Source organism: Rhineura floridana, chromosome 1 (assembly GCF_030035675.1).
Source record: "Rhineura floridana isolate rRhiFlo1 chromosome 1, rRhiFlo1.hap2, whole genome shotgun sequence".
Taxonomy (NCBI): domain Eukaryota; kingdom Metazoa; phylum Chordata; class Lepidosauria; order Squamata; family Rhineuridae; genus Rhineura; species Rhineura floridana.
In genome coordinates, this window is record NC_084480.1 from 267,319,701 (window position 1) to 267,340,861 (window position 21,161).

The 21,161-nt window shown below is 42.9% G+C and overlaps 1 protein-coding gene across 4 annotated transcripts in view; it reads right to left on the reverse strand.

Moving 5' to 3' along the window:
• ARFGEF1 (ADP ribosylation factor guanine nucleotide exchange factor 1) overlaps nt 1-21,161 on the reverse strand; it is a 148,397-nt gene that overhangs the window by 60,091 nt on the left and 67,145 nt on the right. For all 4 annotated transcript variants that reach the window (XM_061600560.1, XM_061600570.1, XM_061600552.1 and 1 more), the window contains exons 14-18: nt 20,181-20,382; nt 19,618-19,729; nt 15,897-16,102; nt 15,728-15,812; nt 12,390-12,561 (exon numbers count right to left, since the gene is read on the reverse strand). In XM_061600560.1, coding sequence (XP_061456544.1) covers nt 12,390-12,561; nt 15,728-15,812; nt 15,897-16,102; nt 19,618-19,729; nt 20,181-20,382 — 777 coding nt within the window. The remainder of the gene's footprint in view (nt 1-12,389; nt 12,562-15,727; nt 15,813-15,896; nt 16,103-19,617; nt 19,730-20,180; nt 20,383-21,161) is intronic.

Genomic DNA, 21,161 nt, shown 5'->3' on the forward strand with positions numbered 1-21,161 from the left:
TCTTTATAAAATGAACAAGCACATCTCTTGGAATTTTATTCATTGTTGCATATCTGGAATTAATTCTATACACTTTGTCTATTTCAAATTCCATCCGATCTTCATTCAAATCCAGAAATTTTACTAGAGCATTAACAATTTTATCTCTGATGTCTTCACCTGTTTCCTCAGGAATTGCACGGAATCTCAAACAATGTTCTTTATTTCTCATGTCAATCACAGCCATATAGTCCAAGTTTTTTTCTAATTCCAGATTTAATATATCTGTTCTATTCTCCAAGATTTGTACCTTTTCTTTAGTGTTTTTTGCATCCTCCTTTATTTGCCCAATTGTCCCTTTAATCTCATCCACTTGTGTTTTAATATAGTCTTTTATATCTGTCAATTCAGTTTTCATTTCCTGTTTTATATCATTAATCCCTTCCATTATTTTTTGAAACATATCTGGGGGTATAACCCCTTCCTGTGGATCAGTAGAACTTCTTCGCTCCTGGGTCTTAGTTGCTTTTTTAGTTGTCATTTTCAAGAAAAGCCTTTAATTTCTGATATTAATCACTGTTCCAAAACCTAGAGGCAGTCTATTTCTTTTTTTTTTCCTCCACCAACAAAAGAGTTAATATTCCAGGCCTGTTATTGAAGTCCAGCCAGCACAGCACAGTTCTTATCTACATCCAAGAATGCAAAACAATTCTGGTTCCCAACACCAAACAATTAGTAACATATACGAGCAGCAGATTCGTCCAAAAAGAAATAGTCCAAAGAGAAAAATAGTCCAAAATATAATAATTACCTCTCATCCGTTTTTAAACTTTAAAACTCCAAATTCAGGCCAGCTTTTTGTCGTAAAAAAAGTATATAAGTTGTTTACATTTTCTTTCTTCCTTAATTATATTTAAATGAGAAAAAGTATGACTCACCCAGGTTTCTCAGTTGCTGATTCGTAAACAAATCCCTTTTATTGTAGTAATTTAAGCCAAATGATAAGATTTAGACGGAAGTAGGCTCGCTGGTTAAGAACGTTTTTTAAGAAGAAAAAAAGAACGCTTCGCTTTTTTCCAGTACAGCTTGCGTGGAAATCCTGACTCCGTCTTCAGCCGATCGGCATGCCTTCTTATCTCAGGGATTTCCTGATCAATTCCAGCCGCCGACAGCTCAACGAAGTCTTGTGGAAAATCTGATCGGTTCTCCTATACCTTGGAGAACATTTAAGCCAGTCCAAGATTCCTCTTGGCTGGCTTTTAACCTGAAAAAAGCTTCCTCTGAGGCAGAGCTCCCTCAGAGACAACCACCAGCCAGCACTCCTTCCGGGAAGTCTCGAAATGGGGCTAATTTCTGTAGAGGCCTGCATGTGGATTCAAAATATAAATTTTTGGCTGAAGATTATTTTCTTTCCTGTGGGATTGGCCCCACTGACTTTCATTAATGTTTCATTAATGGTGGAATCATTGCCAAGTCAATTTCCAAAAACCATGGCTGACTCATATCTTCACCACCACCCATGACTGTAGTGGCATTGGCAGAAAGGCATACAGGAAACCTGACAGCTAGGGTGAGTGCAGAGCAGTGGTCCATAATGGTGCCTGCCTAGAGAGTGTTAGGCTATATTAACTGTATAAGATCCACCCCTTTGCAATGAATGCGAAGCCTTCACATCCCTGACAAAGAGGCATGAAACTTCACAAATATTTGATTACTTTGCTACAGAACCCACCAGCACTGCACTGTAGGGGCCCCTGGGTACTTTCAAATTCCTATTGAATGTATAAACCAGCTACACTGGTTAGGCAACTAGAACTGAATGTGCACTGCCTGCATATGCAGGTTTGAGTCAAAAGATAAGAAATCAGCATTTGCAGAAATTCTGAAAGTTCAACACCTTAGTGGCAATTGTCTCCAGAAGCCCATCTGAGTTCCCTATGTAGTTTCTGGCATTGATAGAAAGACTATATGCTTCTATGGGGTCCACAAAAGTTATGGAGTTCCCTTGCTTGATAGCCTCTACTTTTGTGTTGAGGCATTCCATGTGTTTACATCTTAAAACACAAAGAAAATAGAATAAATAGCAAAGAACATTTTCTGTCTAAGTACATGGACAACCACTGAAATGCTGAAATAGAAATACCAGCTCAGTATCTTGAGATCGGAGCAGAGCAAGCATCACTAAAGGCCAACAGATTTTTAGGTAACAACACCCCCTGGGATTCTCCAAAATCAACCAGAGAAAAAAGTTTCATCAGCTAGGTGAAATGTCTCAAACCTCCAGGCAATGGAGATTTCATACCGTGCTATGAAAACCTGCACAGTGCCAGTAATCTTAAACTTAAACTTCTACTTATTAAGGACTAATAATCTTTTAAGGACTAATAGAAGGCTTGGAGGCTTTCTTTTCTTCTTCATCGGGGAATATAGAAAGAAACAGCTACTTGTCTGATACTACTGACAACACCTTCAAATCTATCCAAAAAGACTACCTATCAAAGAATAAAGTCAATTTAACTCACATTTAATGTACACACTTCTTTTATTACTGAATTGCCTAGATGCAAGTAGAAAACAGAATAGCATCTAAGCTTGAATCTTCCATCATGAATAGCCAATTTACATAAATTACACAGAGAGCTAAACCCTACGCGAAGGTGTATATTCCAAGAGTTTCTAATGCCAATGAAGTGAAACCCTGGTAAAAGAGAGAGGAAAATTGTGCCTTTTTAATGGCTAAGGCTTAACCCTTATGAAACTTGAAAAACAACAACCCTATCTTTTAGTTCTACTCAGCCAGGTAACTTACAAGGCCATCCTCTAGGGCAGCCTTTCCCAACCAGTGTACCTCCAGATGTTGTTGGACCACAACTCCCATCTTTCCTGACCATTGGCAATGTTGGCTGAGGTTTATGGGAGTTGTGGTCCAACATCTGGAGGCACACTGGTTGGGAAAGGCTGCTCTACGGGAATCCATCAAACCCTTCTTGGATACATAAAGCAATTACATGTATTTATTTATGTTTTCGGACTGCAGCTGTTCAGAAAAGCAACTGGAGCTCTGTGCTGCTACCTTTGGAAATGCTTCCAAATAGAAATATTATAGGGCCAACTTCTAAAAGAAAATAAACACTCTGCATCCTCATGAAAACTCATGAGGCAATACATATTGTTTATTTGACTATGGCCCTCTAGAGCAGCCTTTCCCAACCAGTGTGCCTCCAGATGCTGTTGGACCACAACTCCCATCAGCCTCAGCAAGCATTGCCAATGGTCAGGAAAGATGGGAATTGTGGTCCAACAACATCTGGAGGCACACTGGTTGGGAAAGGCTGCTCTAGAGGAACCAACAGGATCTTCTGTTGTTACCCTTGGAAATGCCCCACTGTCCATTCGGGCCTTGGGGAGAGAAAGATAGTTCTCTAATAAATATTGTTCCTAATATTCTAGTGCTTTCATAAAAAGAGTGGGAACACTCCTCAGCTAGAGGACTATCCCATGTCTCTGCCCCAAGTGCTCATATCTCTGTTTGCTCTGAGCAGAAAAGCATCTAACATTCTCCACAGTTATTGAGGGGGACGGAAGTTAACCTCTAGCGTGGCAAAGTTTGAGAGAATCTTTTTATAACCTCTAAACACAGTAGGAACACTCTGGAGGTCCAGATAACCCCAATCTTACAGTGTTTACTCTACACAACTGAGTAGCCTCACTAATCTGACCCTGACCCCTGGAATTTTAGGGCTAGAAAACAAAGAGACATGTGATACCATGACTCCTGTAATGGGATCTTATGTATCACACCTGAATAATTGGTGCCATCTTCCCAAGACCCTCATTAGCACCCTTTTGACTTAACTAAGTAATTCTGGGTAAAGGGAATTAATGTCAAAAGATCCAGATCTAACGTCCACGGCAGTCCTGGATCTCAATGCCCCATGTGAGAAGCCTGCCTCTTTTACATCCAAGGAGCATCTGGTCTTCCTGATACAAAGCCTAGAGGAAGAGCTGTTTATGTTCCTCTTCTGTTTTGCAAATTGGTCAGGTCAGAGTGGAATGTGGCACTACAAGCAGGCATTTAGTGGCATATGCTAAGGAGTTTAGGCCAGCCATTCTTCCTACCTTGATGGCTGTTAAATCTCTTTACCCAAAGATCCTTAGCTGGGTAAAAAAAGTGCTAATGGGAATTTGGGGAGCTGCATTATGAGTGTTAGTAAAAAGGCTGAGCAGGAGGAGAAGCAGCAAAATCCAACAAATTTAACTCAGGAGTCCACAAATCCTGAGTGAACCAAACTTCTCTCTGCCGTTCAGAAAGGGCCTTCTCATCTCTACTGGCTTGAAGAAAAGGAGTGGGGAAAACAGCCAAACTCCACCTGGGGGTCCACCTTTTTACTGGCTGTTTTTTTACTGCATGATTTACTAACAGGCAAAGCAGACCCCCTCAGCCAATGTATCAGGAACAGAATGGAGTATGGCAGCCTCGCCGGTCTCTGTGCCAATGTCAATGGACTCAGTAAGGAGAAAAGTCCCCTCAGAAATATACAAGGCACACTGAATGCTTGAAGAAGTTGATGTCAATAGAGGAACTGCTGACACTACAGAAGCACTTCTGCAAGCTTTAACGTGAAGAAGCTCCCTCTTGTCTCGGGCCAGAGTCTAGAGCTAATGGGGGATCACCAAAATAACTGAGAGAAAACCCAGCTGCTGCAGCTAACGACCTAGAGTTTTGATGAGTGGTGATATGGAAAGCACACACAGCTGCTGCAGTGAATGGTCTGGAGCTCTGGCAGGTGGCACACAATGGCAGGAGGGAGAGAAGTCAGAGTTCCAGAAAACAAATAAATGGCTCACTGAGCTGTCCGTGAGGACAGAGAGTAAAAATGGAGAGAATAAACTCCCAATCACTTAAAAAAAAAAAGGTCAAAAAAGGAGCAAAAATAATGCCACAGTAAAAAAGGCATTTTAAAACCAAGCAAAAACATGTGGTTTGGGTGGCGGTAGGGGGAAAACGGCAATGGTTGAAGCCAAAGCACAAAAGACAAAAGCCAACCCCTAAAAGCAACAGAAAACCCTTCAAACCCAAGCAGTGAGTATCGCAAGAAAACTAAGTGACTCTACAAACAGAAAAAAACCCCAGAGAAAAGCAGACGCTATAGTCTCCCCACCTCAAACGACAGACAAGATCAACAAACCCTTTAAACAAAAACAAAACCACTTAGAATGGACAAAACCACACACAAGAAGCAAAAGCCTGAGCAAAGCTGAAAAGGAGAGTGTGGGACACAACCTCCTCAGCAGGAAGGCAAGAGTAAACTCGCAGGGGCTGGTTGGATATGAGCAAAGCCCTCTTAACCAGCTGCAATCCTGCCTTCATGCACTAGAGGGAGCTCTCATCCCACCTGAGAACATCTTTACCTAAAGGAAAAATGCCTTTACAATTAGAAATTTAGACTAAACAGGTCGAGTCTCAACAAGATCATAGTTCCAATTTTAAAATAATGTTATTTTTCACTGGTTTCAACAGAAAGCAATTTTGCTTTTTGTTAATATACTGCTACATATAAATGAAAGTTGAAAAAGTGTGCATTTTAGCTTCCCCAAAATGCAATTTAGTGCAATTTTGCTATTGCCATTTGCTTATACACAAAGTTTTATTATCTATATAAAGGCAGAGAACATGTACCATTGGTCTCACCTGAAGGGTGATTTTCATAGGAAGGGGCCATCACCGTGGGTAACAGTTCCACCTATCGTGCGAAGGCAAGAATGTTTTTGAAGTCAAGACTAGGGACGTCATGCCCCTCCCACTCTCCAGTTCATTCGTAGCGAGTCTAAAAGAGATATCTAAAAATACAAGAACAAGGCCAACAGGCCCGCCAGGAAAATAACATAATAGTCACATGCATAACAACATGACTCTAACCTAACTACATAACATAACAGAACTAAAAGTCTTGACTTCACTCTTACATTTAAATATAATATGGAAACAATAACATGTAACCCATTGATAAAATCACTAGTCATCCTCCAACTGGGAGGGTCGTGATGGCCCCTTCCTATGAAAATCACCCTTCAGGTGAGACCAATGGTACATTTTCCATAGGAAGTGGGCCATCACCGTGGGATGTACCAAAGCAACCCATATAGGGAGGGACCACCCACATGTTAATCCTCATTAAGAACCTGTTGCAACACTCGTCTGCCAAAAGAAGCATCAGCAGAGGCATAACGATCAATTTTATAATGTCTTATAAACGAGTGTGGGGAAGACCAGACTGCGGCCCTACAAATATCGGCAACAGGAGCATTGGTAGCAAAAGCAGCCGAAGTGGCAGCTGACCTAGTAGAATGAGCTGTTATACTAGCAGGGACTGGCAGCTTCAGGGACTCATATGCTAAGGTAATGCATGCCCTTAACCAACGGGATAAGGTAGGATTGGATACTTTATGCCCCATAGACCCTGGATGAAAGGATACAAACAGAGACTCCGTTGGTCGAATCTCTTGGGTCCTAGACAGGTAGGTCTTGAGAGCCCTCCGGACATCCAACGAATGCCAAGCCTTCTCGAGAGGATGGGTAGGATTCGGGCAAAAGGAAGGCAAAACAATGTCCTGGTTGCAATGAAAAACTGAATCGACCTTGGGACGAAAGGAAGGGTCAGTCTTCAGCACAACAGAGTCCTTATGGAAGACGCAGAGGTGTCTAGCGGAAGACAATGCGCCCAACTCCGAAACGCGTCTGGCAGATGTGATTGCAATCAGAAACAGGACCTTGAAGGACAGAATACGTAGGGGCACAGTTCTGATGGGTTCAAACGGAGGGCGTTGCAAAGCCTGCAGAACTTTCGGCAAACTCCATGAGGGGAACCGATGGACAACAGCCGGAGAGCGTAGGGCGACTCCCCTCAAAAAACGTTTGATGAACGGATGTGAGGAAATATGATCTCCAGGAGAGGACACTGAGAGAATGGATGACAGAGTAGACGCATGTCGACGTAGAGTGTTGGGTCGAAGTCCCATCATAAAGCCACTATGGAGAAATTGGAGCACCTGGTGCACATTGGCCTGGGATGGATCGTGGTGGTGGGACTGACACCACTTGGAGAAAGCCACCCAGGTATGTTGATAAATGCGAGTGGTAGATGGTCTTCTCGAGGCCAAAATAATATCAATCACAGCGTCAGACAGTCCAGCTGACCTCAAGTGTCCCGTTCAAACGCCACGCTGTTAGATTGAGCCAAGTAGGGTCCTGGTGCAGTACTGGACCCTGGGATAAGAGGTCTGGCGTTACTGGAAGTGTCCAAGGGTCCATCATTGACATTGCCAGAAGATCTGAGAACCACGGACGGCGTGGCCAAAATGGTGCTATCAGAACCAGCTGTGCCCTTTCGGTTCGCGCCTTCCTCAAGGTTTTGGCTAACAATGGTATGGGAGGAAAGGCGTACAATAGACCGTCTGGCCACGGTGTTGTCAGAGCATCCACTGCTTCTGCTGTTGAGTCCAGGTATCGGGCAAAGTACCTGGGAAGCTGGCAATTGTGACTGGAAGCAAACAGGTCGACTGAGAGGGCGCCGAACCGACACTGGAGACGATGGAAAATGGCTGGATGAAGTTTCCATTCTCCCGGGAAGACCTGTTGTCTGCTGAGCCAGTCTGCTGTCACATTCAAAATCCCTTTGAGGTGCTCTGCTTTCAGGGATTGTAGATGTTGTTCTGCCCAGACAAAGATGAGGGAGGCTAAGTCCTGCAGAGGACGAGACCTGGTGCCCCCTTGTCTGTTCAAATGTGATTTTACACACGTGTTGTCTGTTCGAATGAGCACATGATGCAAAGGGAACAGAGACTGAAAATGACATAGAGCCAAGTGGACAGCCTTTAGTTCCAGCCAGTTGATGCTTCGAGCTCGCTCTGCGTTGGGCCAAACCCCCTGAACATACTGGGAGTTGCAGTGGGCTCCCCAACCTATGAGGCTGGCGTCTGTGGTCACGACGGTTCTGCGGGGTTCTCTGAACGACGTGCCCTTGGAGAGGTGTTGAACCTTGGTCCACCAGCGGAAGGAGAGGCGCAGAGCGGGGCTCAAATGAACTTTGTGATGGTTGGAGCTGGCAATGTCTTTTTGAAAAGGCAACAGAGTCCACTGAAGGGGCCGAGTGTGGGCTCGAGCCCAGGGTACAATGTGGATTGTGGAGATAAACATCCCGAGCGCTCTGGCGAGAAGCATGACGTCTGCGGATGTTTGTTGCATCAGGGACCTTGCGATGCTTGTGATGGCAGTGATGCGATCTGGAGACAGGAAGACCATTGCCTGCAGGGTGTCCAACATTGCCCCAAGATGTAGTAGGCGTTGGGTTGGTTGGAGATGGCTTTTGTCGAAGTTGACCAGCCAGCCGTAGGTCTGCAAAACATTGAGGGTGATCATTAAATGATGATGAGCCAGCTCTTCAGATTTGGCCCGTATAAGCAGATCGTCCAAATATGGGTAGATATGAACCCCTTGGGTCCGAAGGTAAGCCACTAGGATGAGTAGCACCTTGGAAAATACTCTTGGAGCAGAGGAGAGGCCAAATGGCATCGCTCTGTATTGAAAATGTTGGGGGCCAAAGGCAAACCGAAGAAACTTTCTGTGGGCTATGCAAATGGGTACATGGAGATACGCTTCCTTAAGGTCGATAGAAGCCAGGAAGTCTCCTTCATGCAGACTCTCGGTAATGGAATGGAGAGATTCCATTTTGAACCTGCGGTATGTTACAAAACGGTTGACAAACTTGAGGTCCAATACCGCCCTCCAAGATAAATCTCGTTTTGGCACAGCAAATAGGAGGGAGTACACCCCTTCCGATCTCTCAGTTGTGGGAACTGGCTCTATTGCCGCTATGTGCAAGAGGTGATGTATAGCTGTCTGCATGATGTTGTGCCTGGCTGGTGCCCTTGGGCAAGGAGACGGGTGGAATCTGTCTGACGGGGTTGCCCAGAACTCTATGGTATAGCCATAAGTGAAGAGGTCCCTGATCCAGGGGACCGTAGTAAGGCGCAGCCATCGATCTCCAAAATTAAGTAATCTGCCACCTATGGGGATGGCATTAATACTACTTGTGTAGGCGAGGACCTCCCCTATATGAGGACGATGAGTTGCCCCTGCACCCTTGGTACTGACCTCTGCCCTGGGGGCGTCGGTTCCAGGAGCCCCTGAATGCGTTAGAATCATAGGGTCTGAAATCGCGGCCTCGTCCTCCTGGTCGCGTTCGTCGAAAGGGCTGGTTAGAACGAAAGGAGGGAAATCGCCTGAGGGGCCTGTGGTCGATGTTCTTGATTGTGGCTAGAACCGGTTTGTGGGCGTCTTTTGGATCAACCAGAACTGCCTTTAGAGCTTCCTCACCGAAGAGTAGAGATCCGGGTAAGGAGCCTTGGACAGGTTCAATCTAGCCGCTGAATCAGCTTGCCAGTGGCGAAGCCAGAGGGTGCGACGAGCGACTATTTGAGTCGTCATGGCTCGTGCCCCTAATTGGGTGGCATCCAAAGTGGCATCGGCCACAAAGGCTGCTGTCTTACGTAACTTCAATAGTGCTCTTTTGAAGGCGACAGGATCAGGGTTATCGTCCTCTAGAAGGTCATCCAGCCACATCATAGATGCTCTGGAGAAGATGGAGGCTGAGGCAGAGGCACGCATGGCTAGGGCAGTGGCCTCGTGGTTCTTGCGGAGGGCGAAGTCTATTCGACGTTCAGTAGTATCTTTTAGGTGGGATTCCCCTTCCCTGGGCAAGATAGATCGTGAAACGAGGCGAGCGATCGGTTCATCTATGCCAGGGACATCTAACTTGGTGGCGAAGTCTGGGGCTAGGGCGTAAAGTCTGTCAGCCATGTTCTTGAAGCGTCGAGCTTTGAGCGGGTGGGCCCATTCTTCGGAAGCTAATTTGGCAATTGGGTCCGGCACCGGGATGTAGTGTTCAGTAGGTGCAGGGGATTTGAGGACCTTGGCCCCTTTGACAGTTGGAGCGGACGAAGTTGAGGGCGCAGTCTGGAGACCAAGGGTATGAAGTACCCTACGTGCGAGCAGTTGGTAATCTGAGGTATTGAACAAGCGATACGATGTATCCTCCTCATGATCTGAATAGTCGCTCCAGTCGTCTCCTTCAACATGGTCAGTGAAAGTTAACTCCTCCGCATACGAGGCTTCGTCCGTACATCTGCCTCTGGCTACATCGAAGGGATCTGGCGAGCAGGAAGGATGAGCAGCATGGAACGCGCGTTGGTCCATGTTGAGTGGGGGTCTGGCAGGAACCTGTGGTAGTGACTGCATTTGTGTGAAATAAGCCAGCATGGCTTGGAGTTGGGAGAGGAAATCAGGAGACAGCTGCAGACCAGATGTGTGAGATGTATGTGCCTGGTGGGCTATTGGAACAGATGTCTGAGGCGGTAAGCCAGAGGTAGGTTCGTTAGGCGAACCGTGAGGGGGAAAGCCAACAAACTCTTCCTCGTCAGAGGCAGGAGCAGGAGAATGGAAAATATCACTTATGTGTGTCTGTGCTGTGGTGGTTGTTGGCACAGAGACATAACGAGGGCGCTTTGGTTTACTATGGCTGGAAAGATGTTTTGTCTTAGCCAGTGCTTTGGCATGTCTGGTCTTAGACGTGTTAGTATGTTGTGGCTTGGCTGATTGTGGCATGTCTGGCTGATCTGGCACCATGTGTGTTGATGGTGACATGCCTGGCTGTTCTGCCATCTTATATGAACCTGGGTGCAGTACACTGCCACGGAGGGGGCAGGATGTAAAGACCCGAACTGGCACAGCGTACTACCACGGAGGGGGTAGGATACACTGGCAGATGGCGAATGCACTGCCACGGAGGGGGCAGAATGCACAGAGGTATCAACGTTAATATAATATAGGCTGTTTTAGAGTTGGCACGCTCAGATTAGTGCTGTAGGCTGGGTTTTTGGCTTGTTCACGGCCCCATAGGGGGCAGGATATGTAATGTAAATCAGATTTAGTACAAGTCAGCCACTGATATTAAAGCTCCAGCCTTGATAATGTAATCCAGCCACTAGGATTAAAGCTCCAGCCTTGATAATGTAATCCAGCCACTAGGATTAAAACTCCAGCCTTGATAATGTAATCCAGCCACTAGGATTAAAGCTCCAGCCTTGATAATACAATCCAGCCCACTAGGATTGGAGCTCCAGCCTTAATAATACAATTCAGCCACTATGATTACAGCCACAGTAAAAATGTGTGTAAATCAGCCTTGTGTAAATTTGTCAGCAGCACATATACACAAACATACAGATAGATAGCCTGCAGGGGAGGTATCCGATGCTTAAAAAATGGTAACGAAAAAGGCGGGAATTTTGAATTTCAAAAAATGGCGCCCAGAAAAACGGGCGGGAAAAAAACGATCAAAAGGGGGCTGAGGAAGAAGGAGCAATGGCGGCCGTCGGAAGCGAACTGGGAGAAGGGCTGCCCAGCACGGACTCGCCGAAAGCCGCAGTAGCGGCTCTGGAAAAACTCTGGAAGGGCAGGTAGAGGCAAAAAACGGCAGCCGCCGCAGAGAGAGCCGCAATAGCGGTCTGTAAAGCCCTTCGCAGTGGGATTTAAGCCACGTAGCGAGGGCGATCTGCGGTAAGGAGTAAGAGCGGGAGCCGCAGCTGCAAGCTCCCGCTGAGATCGGATCAGCCGCAGCCGCGGCAACGATCGGGGGGGGAAGGAGGGTGGATTCCCCTTCCCTCACAAGCGATCAAGAGATCGGATCAGCCGCAGCCGTGGTAACGATCCGGGGGGGGAGGGAGGGGGATTCCCCTTCCCTCACAAGCGATCAAAAGCGATCAAAAAGAGAACCGCAGCCGCGGTCACTGAGGGAGCCCCCTGGCTACGGATACGACAGAGCCGGGGGGGGGGAGGGGGCTTGAAACTGCCAAAACAAAGAGAGCCGCAGCCGCGGTCTCAGAGGGAGCCCCCAGTCAAGGAAATAAAAGAAATTAAATAGCCTTGAGGAAAGGGGGAAGAGAGCCGCAGCCGCGGTCTCTGAGGGGATCCTCAGTAGGCTAGACACAAAAAACGGAAAAAAGGAAAAAAGGTTTTAAAGAGAGATAGACTTAGCTAAATGCTACGTGAAATTCCAATCTTGTTCGTACGAAGGCAAGAATGAACTGGAGAGTGGGAGGGGCATGACGTCCCTAGTCTTGACTTCAAAAACATTCTTGCCTTCGCACGATAGGTGGAACTGTTACCCACGGTGATGGCCCACTTCCTATGGAAAATAGAAAAGTAACTAGATGAATACATGCATTTGCACATTATTGAGATTTTTAAAATGACAAACTGTAACAAGGCAGTTTTATTAGACTGTCAATATCAACAAGAAAAAGAGAACCAGCAATGATCCTGTGAAGCCTTCCATGCTGTGGGCACTTACTTTGTTTACTTGTTTTTGTGGGTATTGTTAACTCTTTGGTTTCTTTCATTGAGATCTTTTTCCCTGCTATTTCATTATATATGGCAGACAGATATTCTTCAGGGAGATCTTTACTATCATTGATACCTCTATTCATCTTAATGTATTGTTCTTTTGTCATTTTATTCTTTACCTAGAAATTAGGAAAAGATGTTTAGAATTACCCATGGAAGCAAAATTAGTATTATACTAGAATCAATACTAGTCAGAGAATCTACTAAGGCTTTTTGATAAATCTGACCCAAGGAAGGTTGCAATATAGCCCCCACACTCAGATATCTCTTTCCCCAGTCACCCACCAGCTGTTTAAACACTGTCAGCTTCATAGAGATAGAGATTGGCTATAAAAATCAGAATGACAATGGTAGCTTCCACATTCCTTCAAGGAGTAGGAAAGGGCAGTTCCAAATAAGGCTTGGTTCGTTTTCATTATACTCTGCACCAGAATAGTCTGCCAATTAGTATTCACCAAACTTTGTCTGTGGGTGCATTTGAGTTATATGTGTTATATAAATGATGCTGGTGACATCTAAGAACAAGGTATTTTATTACATTGTTTTCCTTTTCAAAAATACTGTAATACAATCTTGCACTGAAACACCCCTACTGTGAGAGGAAACAGCAGACTTCATCATGTTATTTGTATTTTGCCTTTTGGGTCCCCCAAAGTGACTTGCAACATTAAAACACAATATAAAAAGCAGAGGACATTTAAAAAGATATGCCCCTCCAAACCCCAAATCCAATTAATAGGCAAGAATTTAAAACAGGTCAGAAGCCTGAAGTAGTAAGAAATTTTTAACCGCCTGCCTAAAAATCATCAACAAGGGATTCAGCTGGGAAGAAGTCCTAAAGTCAAGGAGCTGCAATCGACTCAAGATACAGAGGAAAAATCTTAAATTCAACTGATTTAGTTAAATCGGAGGCAGTCGGCTTTAAAACAGCACTAGTTTAATAAACCTTTTTGTAGATTCGCTCACATATGTTTATCAATTATATGCCAGATGCAGATATCATTATATATGGCTGACAATCTGAGAATAATCAAGCATTATTTGTAAGAATTCTTACAAAGACAGATTGAAATTATATTTCAAGTTCATGCAACAGAATTCACATTTTTTTCAGCCTTCAGAAACAGAGCTAATCAATCTCAAACATAAATTTATCCTTCAGAAACATCTACCAGCATCTGAAATGCATTCTCTATCTGAACTGGCTAAAATGTTAAATCCTGGGATTAAAAATGCAACCATCAGTAGCTGCATGAATTTTTGCTTAGAATATAAACCAAGTTATTAAGGAAAACATAATAATGAGACTGATTATACATAATGTACTATCTCTAAATAGAAAAAAAATTACAAAATGAAAAATATGTTTTGGTGTATTCAGACTTGCTTTTTCAAGTTCAGTCTATTTCAGAAAAATCACGTGAGAAGCTTGTACAATTCCTACCATGTCGCATGTTCTGCCATCACTTGTGTCTTTATACTTGGATACACATACTTAACCAGTTGGTCTAATACAAGTCCCACACTGTTTCAGTAACTGGGTATTATTCTGTCTCTTTTTCTTCATGATCAGTCTTTACTTTTTAAGCACTAAATTGGTGCAAGTGCACCGATTCACTTGAACACTTTGCTCAAATTATCTTTTTCCTTTTAGCAGGACCTAAAACAAGCTTCTCAATTATGCAGCATCATAATCTTTTCCCACCTTGTTATTTTTGGCAATCCTCTTCAAATTTATGGGCAGGAGTGTTGCTAGGGGTGGGCCCACAGGGCACAGGCTCTGAATTGTTTTCTGAGTGCCCTGAGCATATCTGGGCAAGTAATGAATTCAGGAGAAATTAAATTGATGAGTGATATTGCTTACTGGGTAGGATATAAAATTTAGGAGAAATTACATTTAAGGTGACCATCTAGAGATAATTTGGGGTGACAAATACAGAGAACAAAGGGGAATTGAATAAAAATGGAACAGAATTTGCTTGGAAATTAATAAGGGATAAAGGAATTAAGAAGAACTGATTTGGGGTAAGCTGGACTGGGTGCAAATTAATGGAAGAACCTATCTGTGGTGAATTGGATGGAAAATTGGCTTGTCTTCTGTGATATTTAAAATCTAAGAGCAGTATCCAACTACTGCGTCCCATCAGCAAAAGGATTTCCACTTGCGCAGTAGGACTCCCCCTCCTTCTGCATGCCCTGTGCCCTCCTCAAATCCTCTCTGGAAGGTTGGAAGAACTTCTAGAACAGATTTAGGGAGCATGTGGGGGAGGAGAAGGGGGAAGTCCTGATGCACAAGTGGAAATCCTTGTGCTGATACAGAGGTGAAGAACCTCTGGCCTCTGAGCCAATCACTGCCCTTTTCGGAGGTCCCATTTGACCCCAAGGCTATTTTCCCCAAAGCACACCCACCTACCTACTGACTTTACAGGTGACATGAGCTGATGGGCAGAACTCTCTTGGAAAGCTCGTCTTGTACTGATCCCTTCAACCTTCAAAAGTGAGCAGTGCAGGGTGGGCTTTCCCCCCAAACCAGGAGCAAGTAGACCTGGGTTTTTAATCATCACTACACAACAGAGCAGTCCCTGCCAGATATTCAGCTGACAGGAACTGCTCCATTGCACAGCAATCAAGGAAGAAATTAGATCTGCTTGCTCTTGCTGAATGCATAGTAAAAGTAAGCAGACCCCTCCCCCCTTTTTTAAAGCCCACCCAGAGCTGATCCTTTCAACCTCTGAATTGGAGGTTGAAAGAATCAGGGCAGGCTTTGCAAGCGCAAGGGATTCTGCCAGGTGGGCCGGGCATTATGTGATTGACAGGTGGACTACATCACCCACTGACAGGACACGTTCCTTAGAGCTACTTTGGATGCAACCCTTATTTTGAATCTCTTTATATACATTAACATTTGAAAATTGTATGCAAGTTTGTGTATATGGCCCATACCCTAAATCTTTTAAATACCTCACAATATGCTCTGCTTTTGGTTGCAATTTAAAAATTCAGGGTCATCAGAAAAACAAACCTAAAGCTGCAGAAGGAATATAAATTTGCTGTTGAAAATTAATACCAGGGAAGGAACAGACAAAAATGGAGTAAAATGCAACAAAATTCTAATCTGTATGTACCCTTAGCAGCATGAACTGAAAGAAAAACTAAGACACAAGTCAAAGGATTTGTGGAACATGCGATTTCACACTGTATATTAAATTATTTTATTAAAGAGACATGAAGATTACAGCATTTCAAGTTATAATTTCTGTTATTAATAGGATCTGAGTAACATACCTGTGGGCTATGGAGATCTGTAGTCAACATGATAATTGAATAAGCCAAGACATATGCAGTGTCTGCACTAGCAAAGAGAGTTTGCCTGAAACAAACAAAACAATATATAATCAATTTTCTCCATTATGTAGCTTCATGGGTTACACAAAGGTAAGAAAAAGCTGCTCACCCTTGGTTGCACTCTAAGTATCTAGCAGCAAATTTCTCCATTAATCTATCAATTTTCTGAGCCTCTCCTGGAAGACGGAATCCTTCTAAAAACATGCGCAGAGCAGAAACAAAATCCTTTGCTGAAAAGTCATGTTGGTCCACATATGCGTACATAACTTCCTTATTAAATTTATCATTGTCTCCTAGGAACTCCCCAGCTTGAGTCTAAATTGAGAATAAAGATAATGAATACAAGATCAGTTCAAATATAATATACATACATATACACACAGAGAGAAAGTGATCAAGCTATATTGCATTTTGCAGTTTTCATTATTTAAAAATAAAGTTAAACATCTAAAATATGTTGCTGCACTGGTTGCTGATTAATACAATCCACACTGATTGATTGATTTGCTTATTTTGGTCATTGACCAGCTCGTGTAAAATAAAATACTTAAAAAACAAAATAATACAGTCCACAATAGAACATAGGGCAATTTATTAGATCCAATGAAATTTGACAGGGCAAGGAAACTGCCTTTCTTTTTATAAGGACACAAAACTGTAGCTAACTGCCAATATTATCAAGACAGCAATCTCAGCCTATTCTGGTATCTTCAAAGAGTTTACTGTACTTCCCTGCCCCCGGTTCTGTGAACAGTTGCACACAATATTTGAGACAATTTGGTTGCCACATAACAAAACTCCACATCACTCAGTCTCAGAAATTTGAAGTCCTAGACAAACTGAGATCACACATGTCTATGAGATGACCTTTTCACCAGTCTTCCCTATAAGACCCTCTACATTTTAGAAATATTACATTTTTAAAAAATTGTATTTGTCCTTTTAAAAAAGATACTATGCTACTGCACCAAGGAGATCTGATTTCAAATTCTGCATTTTTTATTTAGCAGAGTGAAACAGCTATGAAGGGCACTGAAGCCCCACCCTATCACTCTCTGAGACCCTTAACTATGAATAGACCTACAGCAACATACTAAAATTTATTACCATCACCCCAGTTTAAGAACTGTTGCAAGATCTAGAATCCAGTTTTTAACTCTTGCATATCTGTGCCCAGGCCACAGAACAAGTACACAAACAGATTTGCTAAAGATGGCTGTTAATCAGGTCATTGGTGGACCTTATACATTTACATGTGGCAGCCAGGTTAGAAGTGGATGCACAGAATAGAGCAGCCAGAGTGAAGCTACGATGGACCAAGATGGATGACAATTTTGTGCTATGCATGTCATTTCTGGTTGAAAGCTACTTGTAGTTCTATGAAGATTGCACTTTCTGCTGCTAGAGAAGAGCTCCTTGTAAGAGGTTGGTACAAAGATGTCAGACAGCCAAAGCAATGTCGAAATGAAAGAATGATACAAATGTGTTTTTGAAACTCTGTCAGGGATACTAGTGGAAAATCATTGATGCAAGAGTCACAGGTATTCATTTATTTCCTTCCCAGACAGATTATGGTAATTCATGGTATGTGTATTTTGGGTGTCCACCCTCAATGATTAAAATTCATGTTCAATTATTATATAATTCCAGTCTCATGATCCAAGTTTGCTGGATGATATAAAGGGATGTATTTACGTTCTGGAGGAAAAAAGCTGTTCTTCTTGTTGGGAGGAAAATATATGTTCTGTTAGTTCATATTTTGCTACTCAGCAAATAAACCAGGGTGATGAATCCACTGAAGACTGATGCATAGGCCAGAGTTTGGCAGTGTATACATGGGCCTTTACTGGATCCACTACGTTTGAATTTAGAACATAATTTCCAATGGCTGCCCTGCAATTATGGGATTCTCCTGCCCCTGGAGACATACCGGAATGTAAGCCAGAGTAACATCCAAAAGAAAGCTCTTATTTTGACTAAGGGAGCAATTCAACTAGGCTGGTGGAAGCAGAGCTAGCAGATGGGAAGGTGGCGGAAGGGGTCGCCACATCCTACCTTTGTTCAGGAGTCACTGGGAGGGAAGGGTGCTGACAGAGCTCAGCAGAAGTAAAACAAAATCATGTTTTCTTCCACCACCCCTTTTCCCGGCATATCGGCTACCAGGACTGGGGACTGCAGGACTAAGTTGAACATGCTCAGAATGTGGCATAAGTCCCCCTCCCTCTTGGTTCCACCAACACACCCTGCAACACCCCTTTTTCAGGCCTTCCACTGGCTGAGACTTGCACCGATCTCAGCCCTGCTGCGCCCAGGTGGCAGCTGAGTTCCCTAAATGTGCTGCAGTTGCACCCAGGGAAGGGGACTACCGCCGGTGCAGCCTGGCTGCACCAACACCTTCCCTCCTCTGCCACATCCTGTATCTCCTTGGCCTGGTGTATATGCCAGTTGGATTGCAACAGCAAGCTGGTTAATGTTTTTCAGTAAATTTCTGTTCTGCATTTATGTTGGGGGTTGGGATAATTTTACATTGCTGGAGCCAGTAAAGGCAATTTATTTTATTTTTTTCTTACATTTATTTGTTGCTTTTCTTCACAGAAGTGAACCTAAAACAACTTACAATCAATAAAAATATTAAAAGTAATATAAAAAACTAAAGCAAAAAGTTAAAGAACACCATACAAATATAAAAGGCAATCGAACAGCCCACCTCCTAAAAAAGACTACAGCATCAAAAGTCCTCCAAAATCAAGAGCCAAATGCCTAGCAGAAAAGAAATGGTTTTGCTTGGTGCCTGTGAAGTTTGAAAAATCTAAAGGTCACAGTATTGCCTATTTGCCTAAATACTGCTTGTATCTGTCTGTTTGCTTAAATGCTTAAGGCTCGCATTTTGAAATAAACATTGTCAGTGGACTGTGACCCACTGTTTAACATACGCCTGCAAAAGTAAGGATTAACCGTTTGACCTTAGGAAAGAGTAGCTATACTATTGATTAAGCGGAGCATAATAAACAATGGGTGTAAAATTAACCAGCTTGTTTTGTAAAGGGTATAAAAATCCGTTTTGGGGGGCTCGGGGCTCTCTCATGCCTCACCCCTTGTGTGAAGTGTATGGTTTGCCTTTACTGCAGTAAATAAATAAGGAGCTTTGAACTCGATTTTACCCACGTGTGTGTTATTATTCTCCACCTGGGAGAACTTGTAGCATTTTTGCTACAACAGTGCCTAAAAATAGATAATGACGGCACCAGGCATGCCTCCCTGGAGATAGCATTCCATAAATGGGGGCCACCACTAGAAGGCACGTTCTCATGTCACTACCCTCTGTGCCTTCCTCAGCGGGGGTACACAAAGAGGGGCCACAGAGGCCGAACACAAGGTTGGTTCATATGCAGAGTCCTTGTCTTCCTATTGCCACCAGCTACTTAGAAACGGAAGAATGGTTATATTAGATAACACAGTAAAGGAGAGGCAATCTTCCTTTTGTTTGTAATGAAACTGTTAATGAGTTTGATCAGGTCTAACCTATGTGCAATGAACACATATATAGTAGCATTGTAGTCCCTTCATAACTCTGGGAAGCTTACGAAGCAGTGGGGAAAGTGGCATAAGGTCTGCTGCTTCAATTTGTTTTGTCACAAGTCCCACTGGACATGCAAGTCCCTTGGGTGTGCCTAAATGAAGTCTCTGGATTGTAGCTATGAGCACGTATTTCCCATGAGACAGCACAATAGGAAAGAATTTAATACTCAGTGTAGCATGAACCATTGCAATGATATTTATAAAGTAAAGTAGATATGAAACACAATGGACATTAACAAAAGTTTCCTTACAGAGTCTAATCTTTCTTCTTGATGCAAGAACTGGGCAATATCTTCAGGAGTAGTACCAAGCATACCTTGTTCTTGGAGGTACTGAATTCCTCTCTTTGGTTTCTTATTAAACCTGCATGTTAAATCACATGTTAATTAAGCACTGATATACAAGGCATAAACATCTGCATGCAGAGGGGAATTCACAACTTGGAACCAAAATTATTCCCATTTAAAAATCAAAACACATTGTGTTGGAACCAGGAAGGTACTCTTAACTGTGAGGCCAGAAGAGAACCAGTGTCAGACTGAGGCTCAAATCCTACAGCACATGTACTAGAAAGTAAGCCTTTGTGAATTCAGCAGGACTTACTTCTAAGCAAATATGTTTATGAATGGCATGCAGAACAGTGTTATGGAAGTGCAGTTCCAGTTAAGTTTATATCTGAGCAAAGTGCACTTTGAGCAACAATAATATGGTATTAAAAGGTGGTAAATGAAAGAAGGTGGTAACTGAAGAAACAGATAAAGCAAGAGACTGTTCTGCATTCTGAGCTTTCATCTTAAAAGTCAAAGAAACTTACAAATCTATTCCTTGTTCTATTATTTCTTTTTGTTGCTTAAGGACTTCAAACTGCTCTGGATTGTCGGTACCAGACATCTGTGTGCTGTAGCTACCAATTCCTGATGAGGCTGTGGAGTCTAGAGAATTTAAGCTGCCATATCGGTTAATTGTTTCGGGGTGTTTTGTTTCAGTGCTGTCTTGCTCGGTGGGTTTTTCTTGTCCTGCTCAAGAAAAGCAAAGGGAAATTACCTTTAAAAGATAGTATTATATTTAGTTGAGCTTTGTACCATTTTTAGAAATTGTTGATTTGTTAATTGTCCAGCACCACATTATATAATATATATTTCTGAAAAACAAATCTAAACAAGAATATTGGATCTGAATAATGGAAGAAAATTAATTTTATACAAGAATAAGAAAACAAAAAAGCTGAACGCTTTAAAATAATGCCGACAGAAATATTTGTTATAATGTGTTATGTAGCCCTTTACAAGGTCCAAGCATATTAAATACTTAAGGTAAAATTCTAGACATTGTGGACCTGTGCAATGCATTATATTTAATATTATGGCTCACATAATAATATTATCACATAATAATATCGCTAGTCGGGCGGTATATAAATTTAATAAATAAATAAATAAAATAAACATAACCATAACAAAAATGGAAAAAATCATATTCTATGGATTAGATTCAGAGATGCCCAGAGCTTTTCCTAACTCAGCACAAGGTTCTTGTGCGAGAAAAGAGAATTGAGTGCTTCTTTTTGCACAGGGTATTGCACAACCTTTTGCACAAAGTCTAGCACAACATCTCAAAATGTGCTTGTGCTAAGTCTGGGTTATTCAAAGTCTCTTGTACAGCAATATTTCTTCCACTAGGGTATCTTCTAGATCAAACCCTAAATTATTTGCAGGCTTTACATATGCCAAACTCAAGTACTGTAGATCCAGCAATTTATTTATTTGAACAAGGTAAATTGTCACACTTAGCAAAT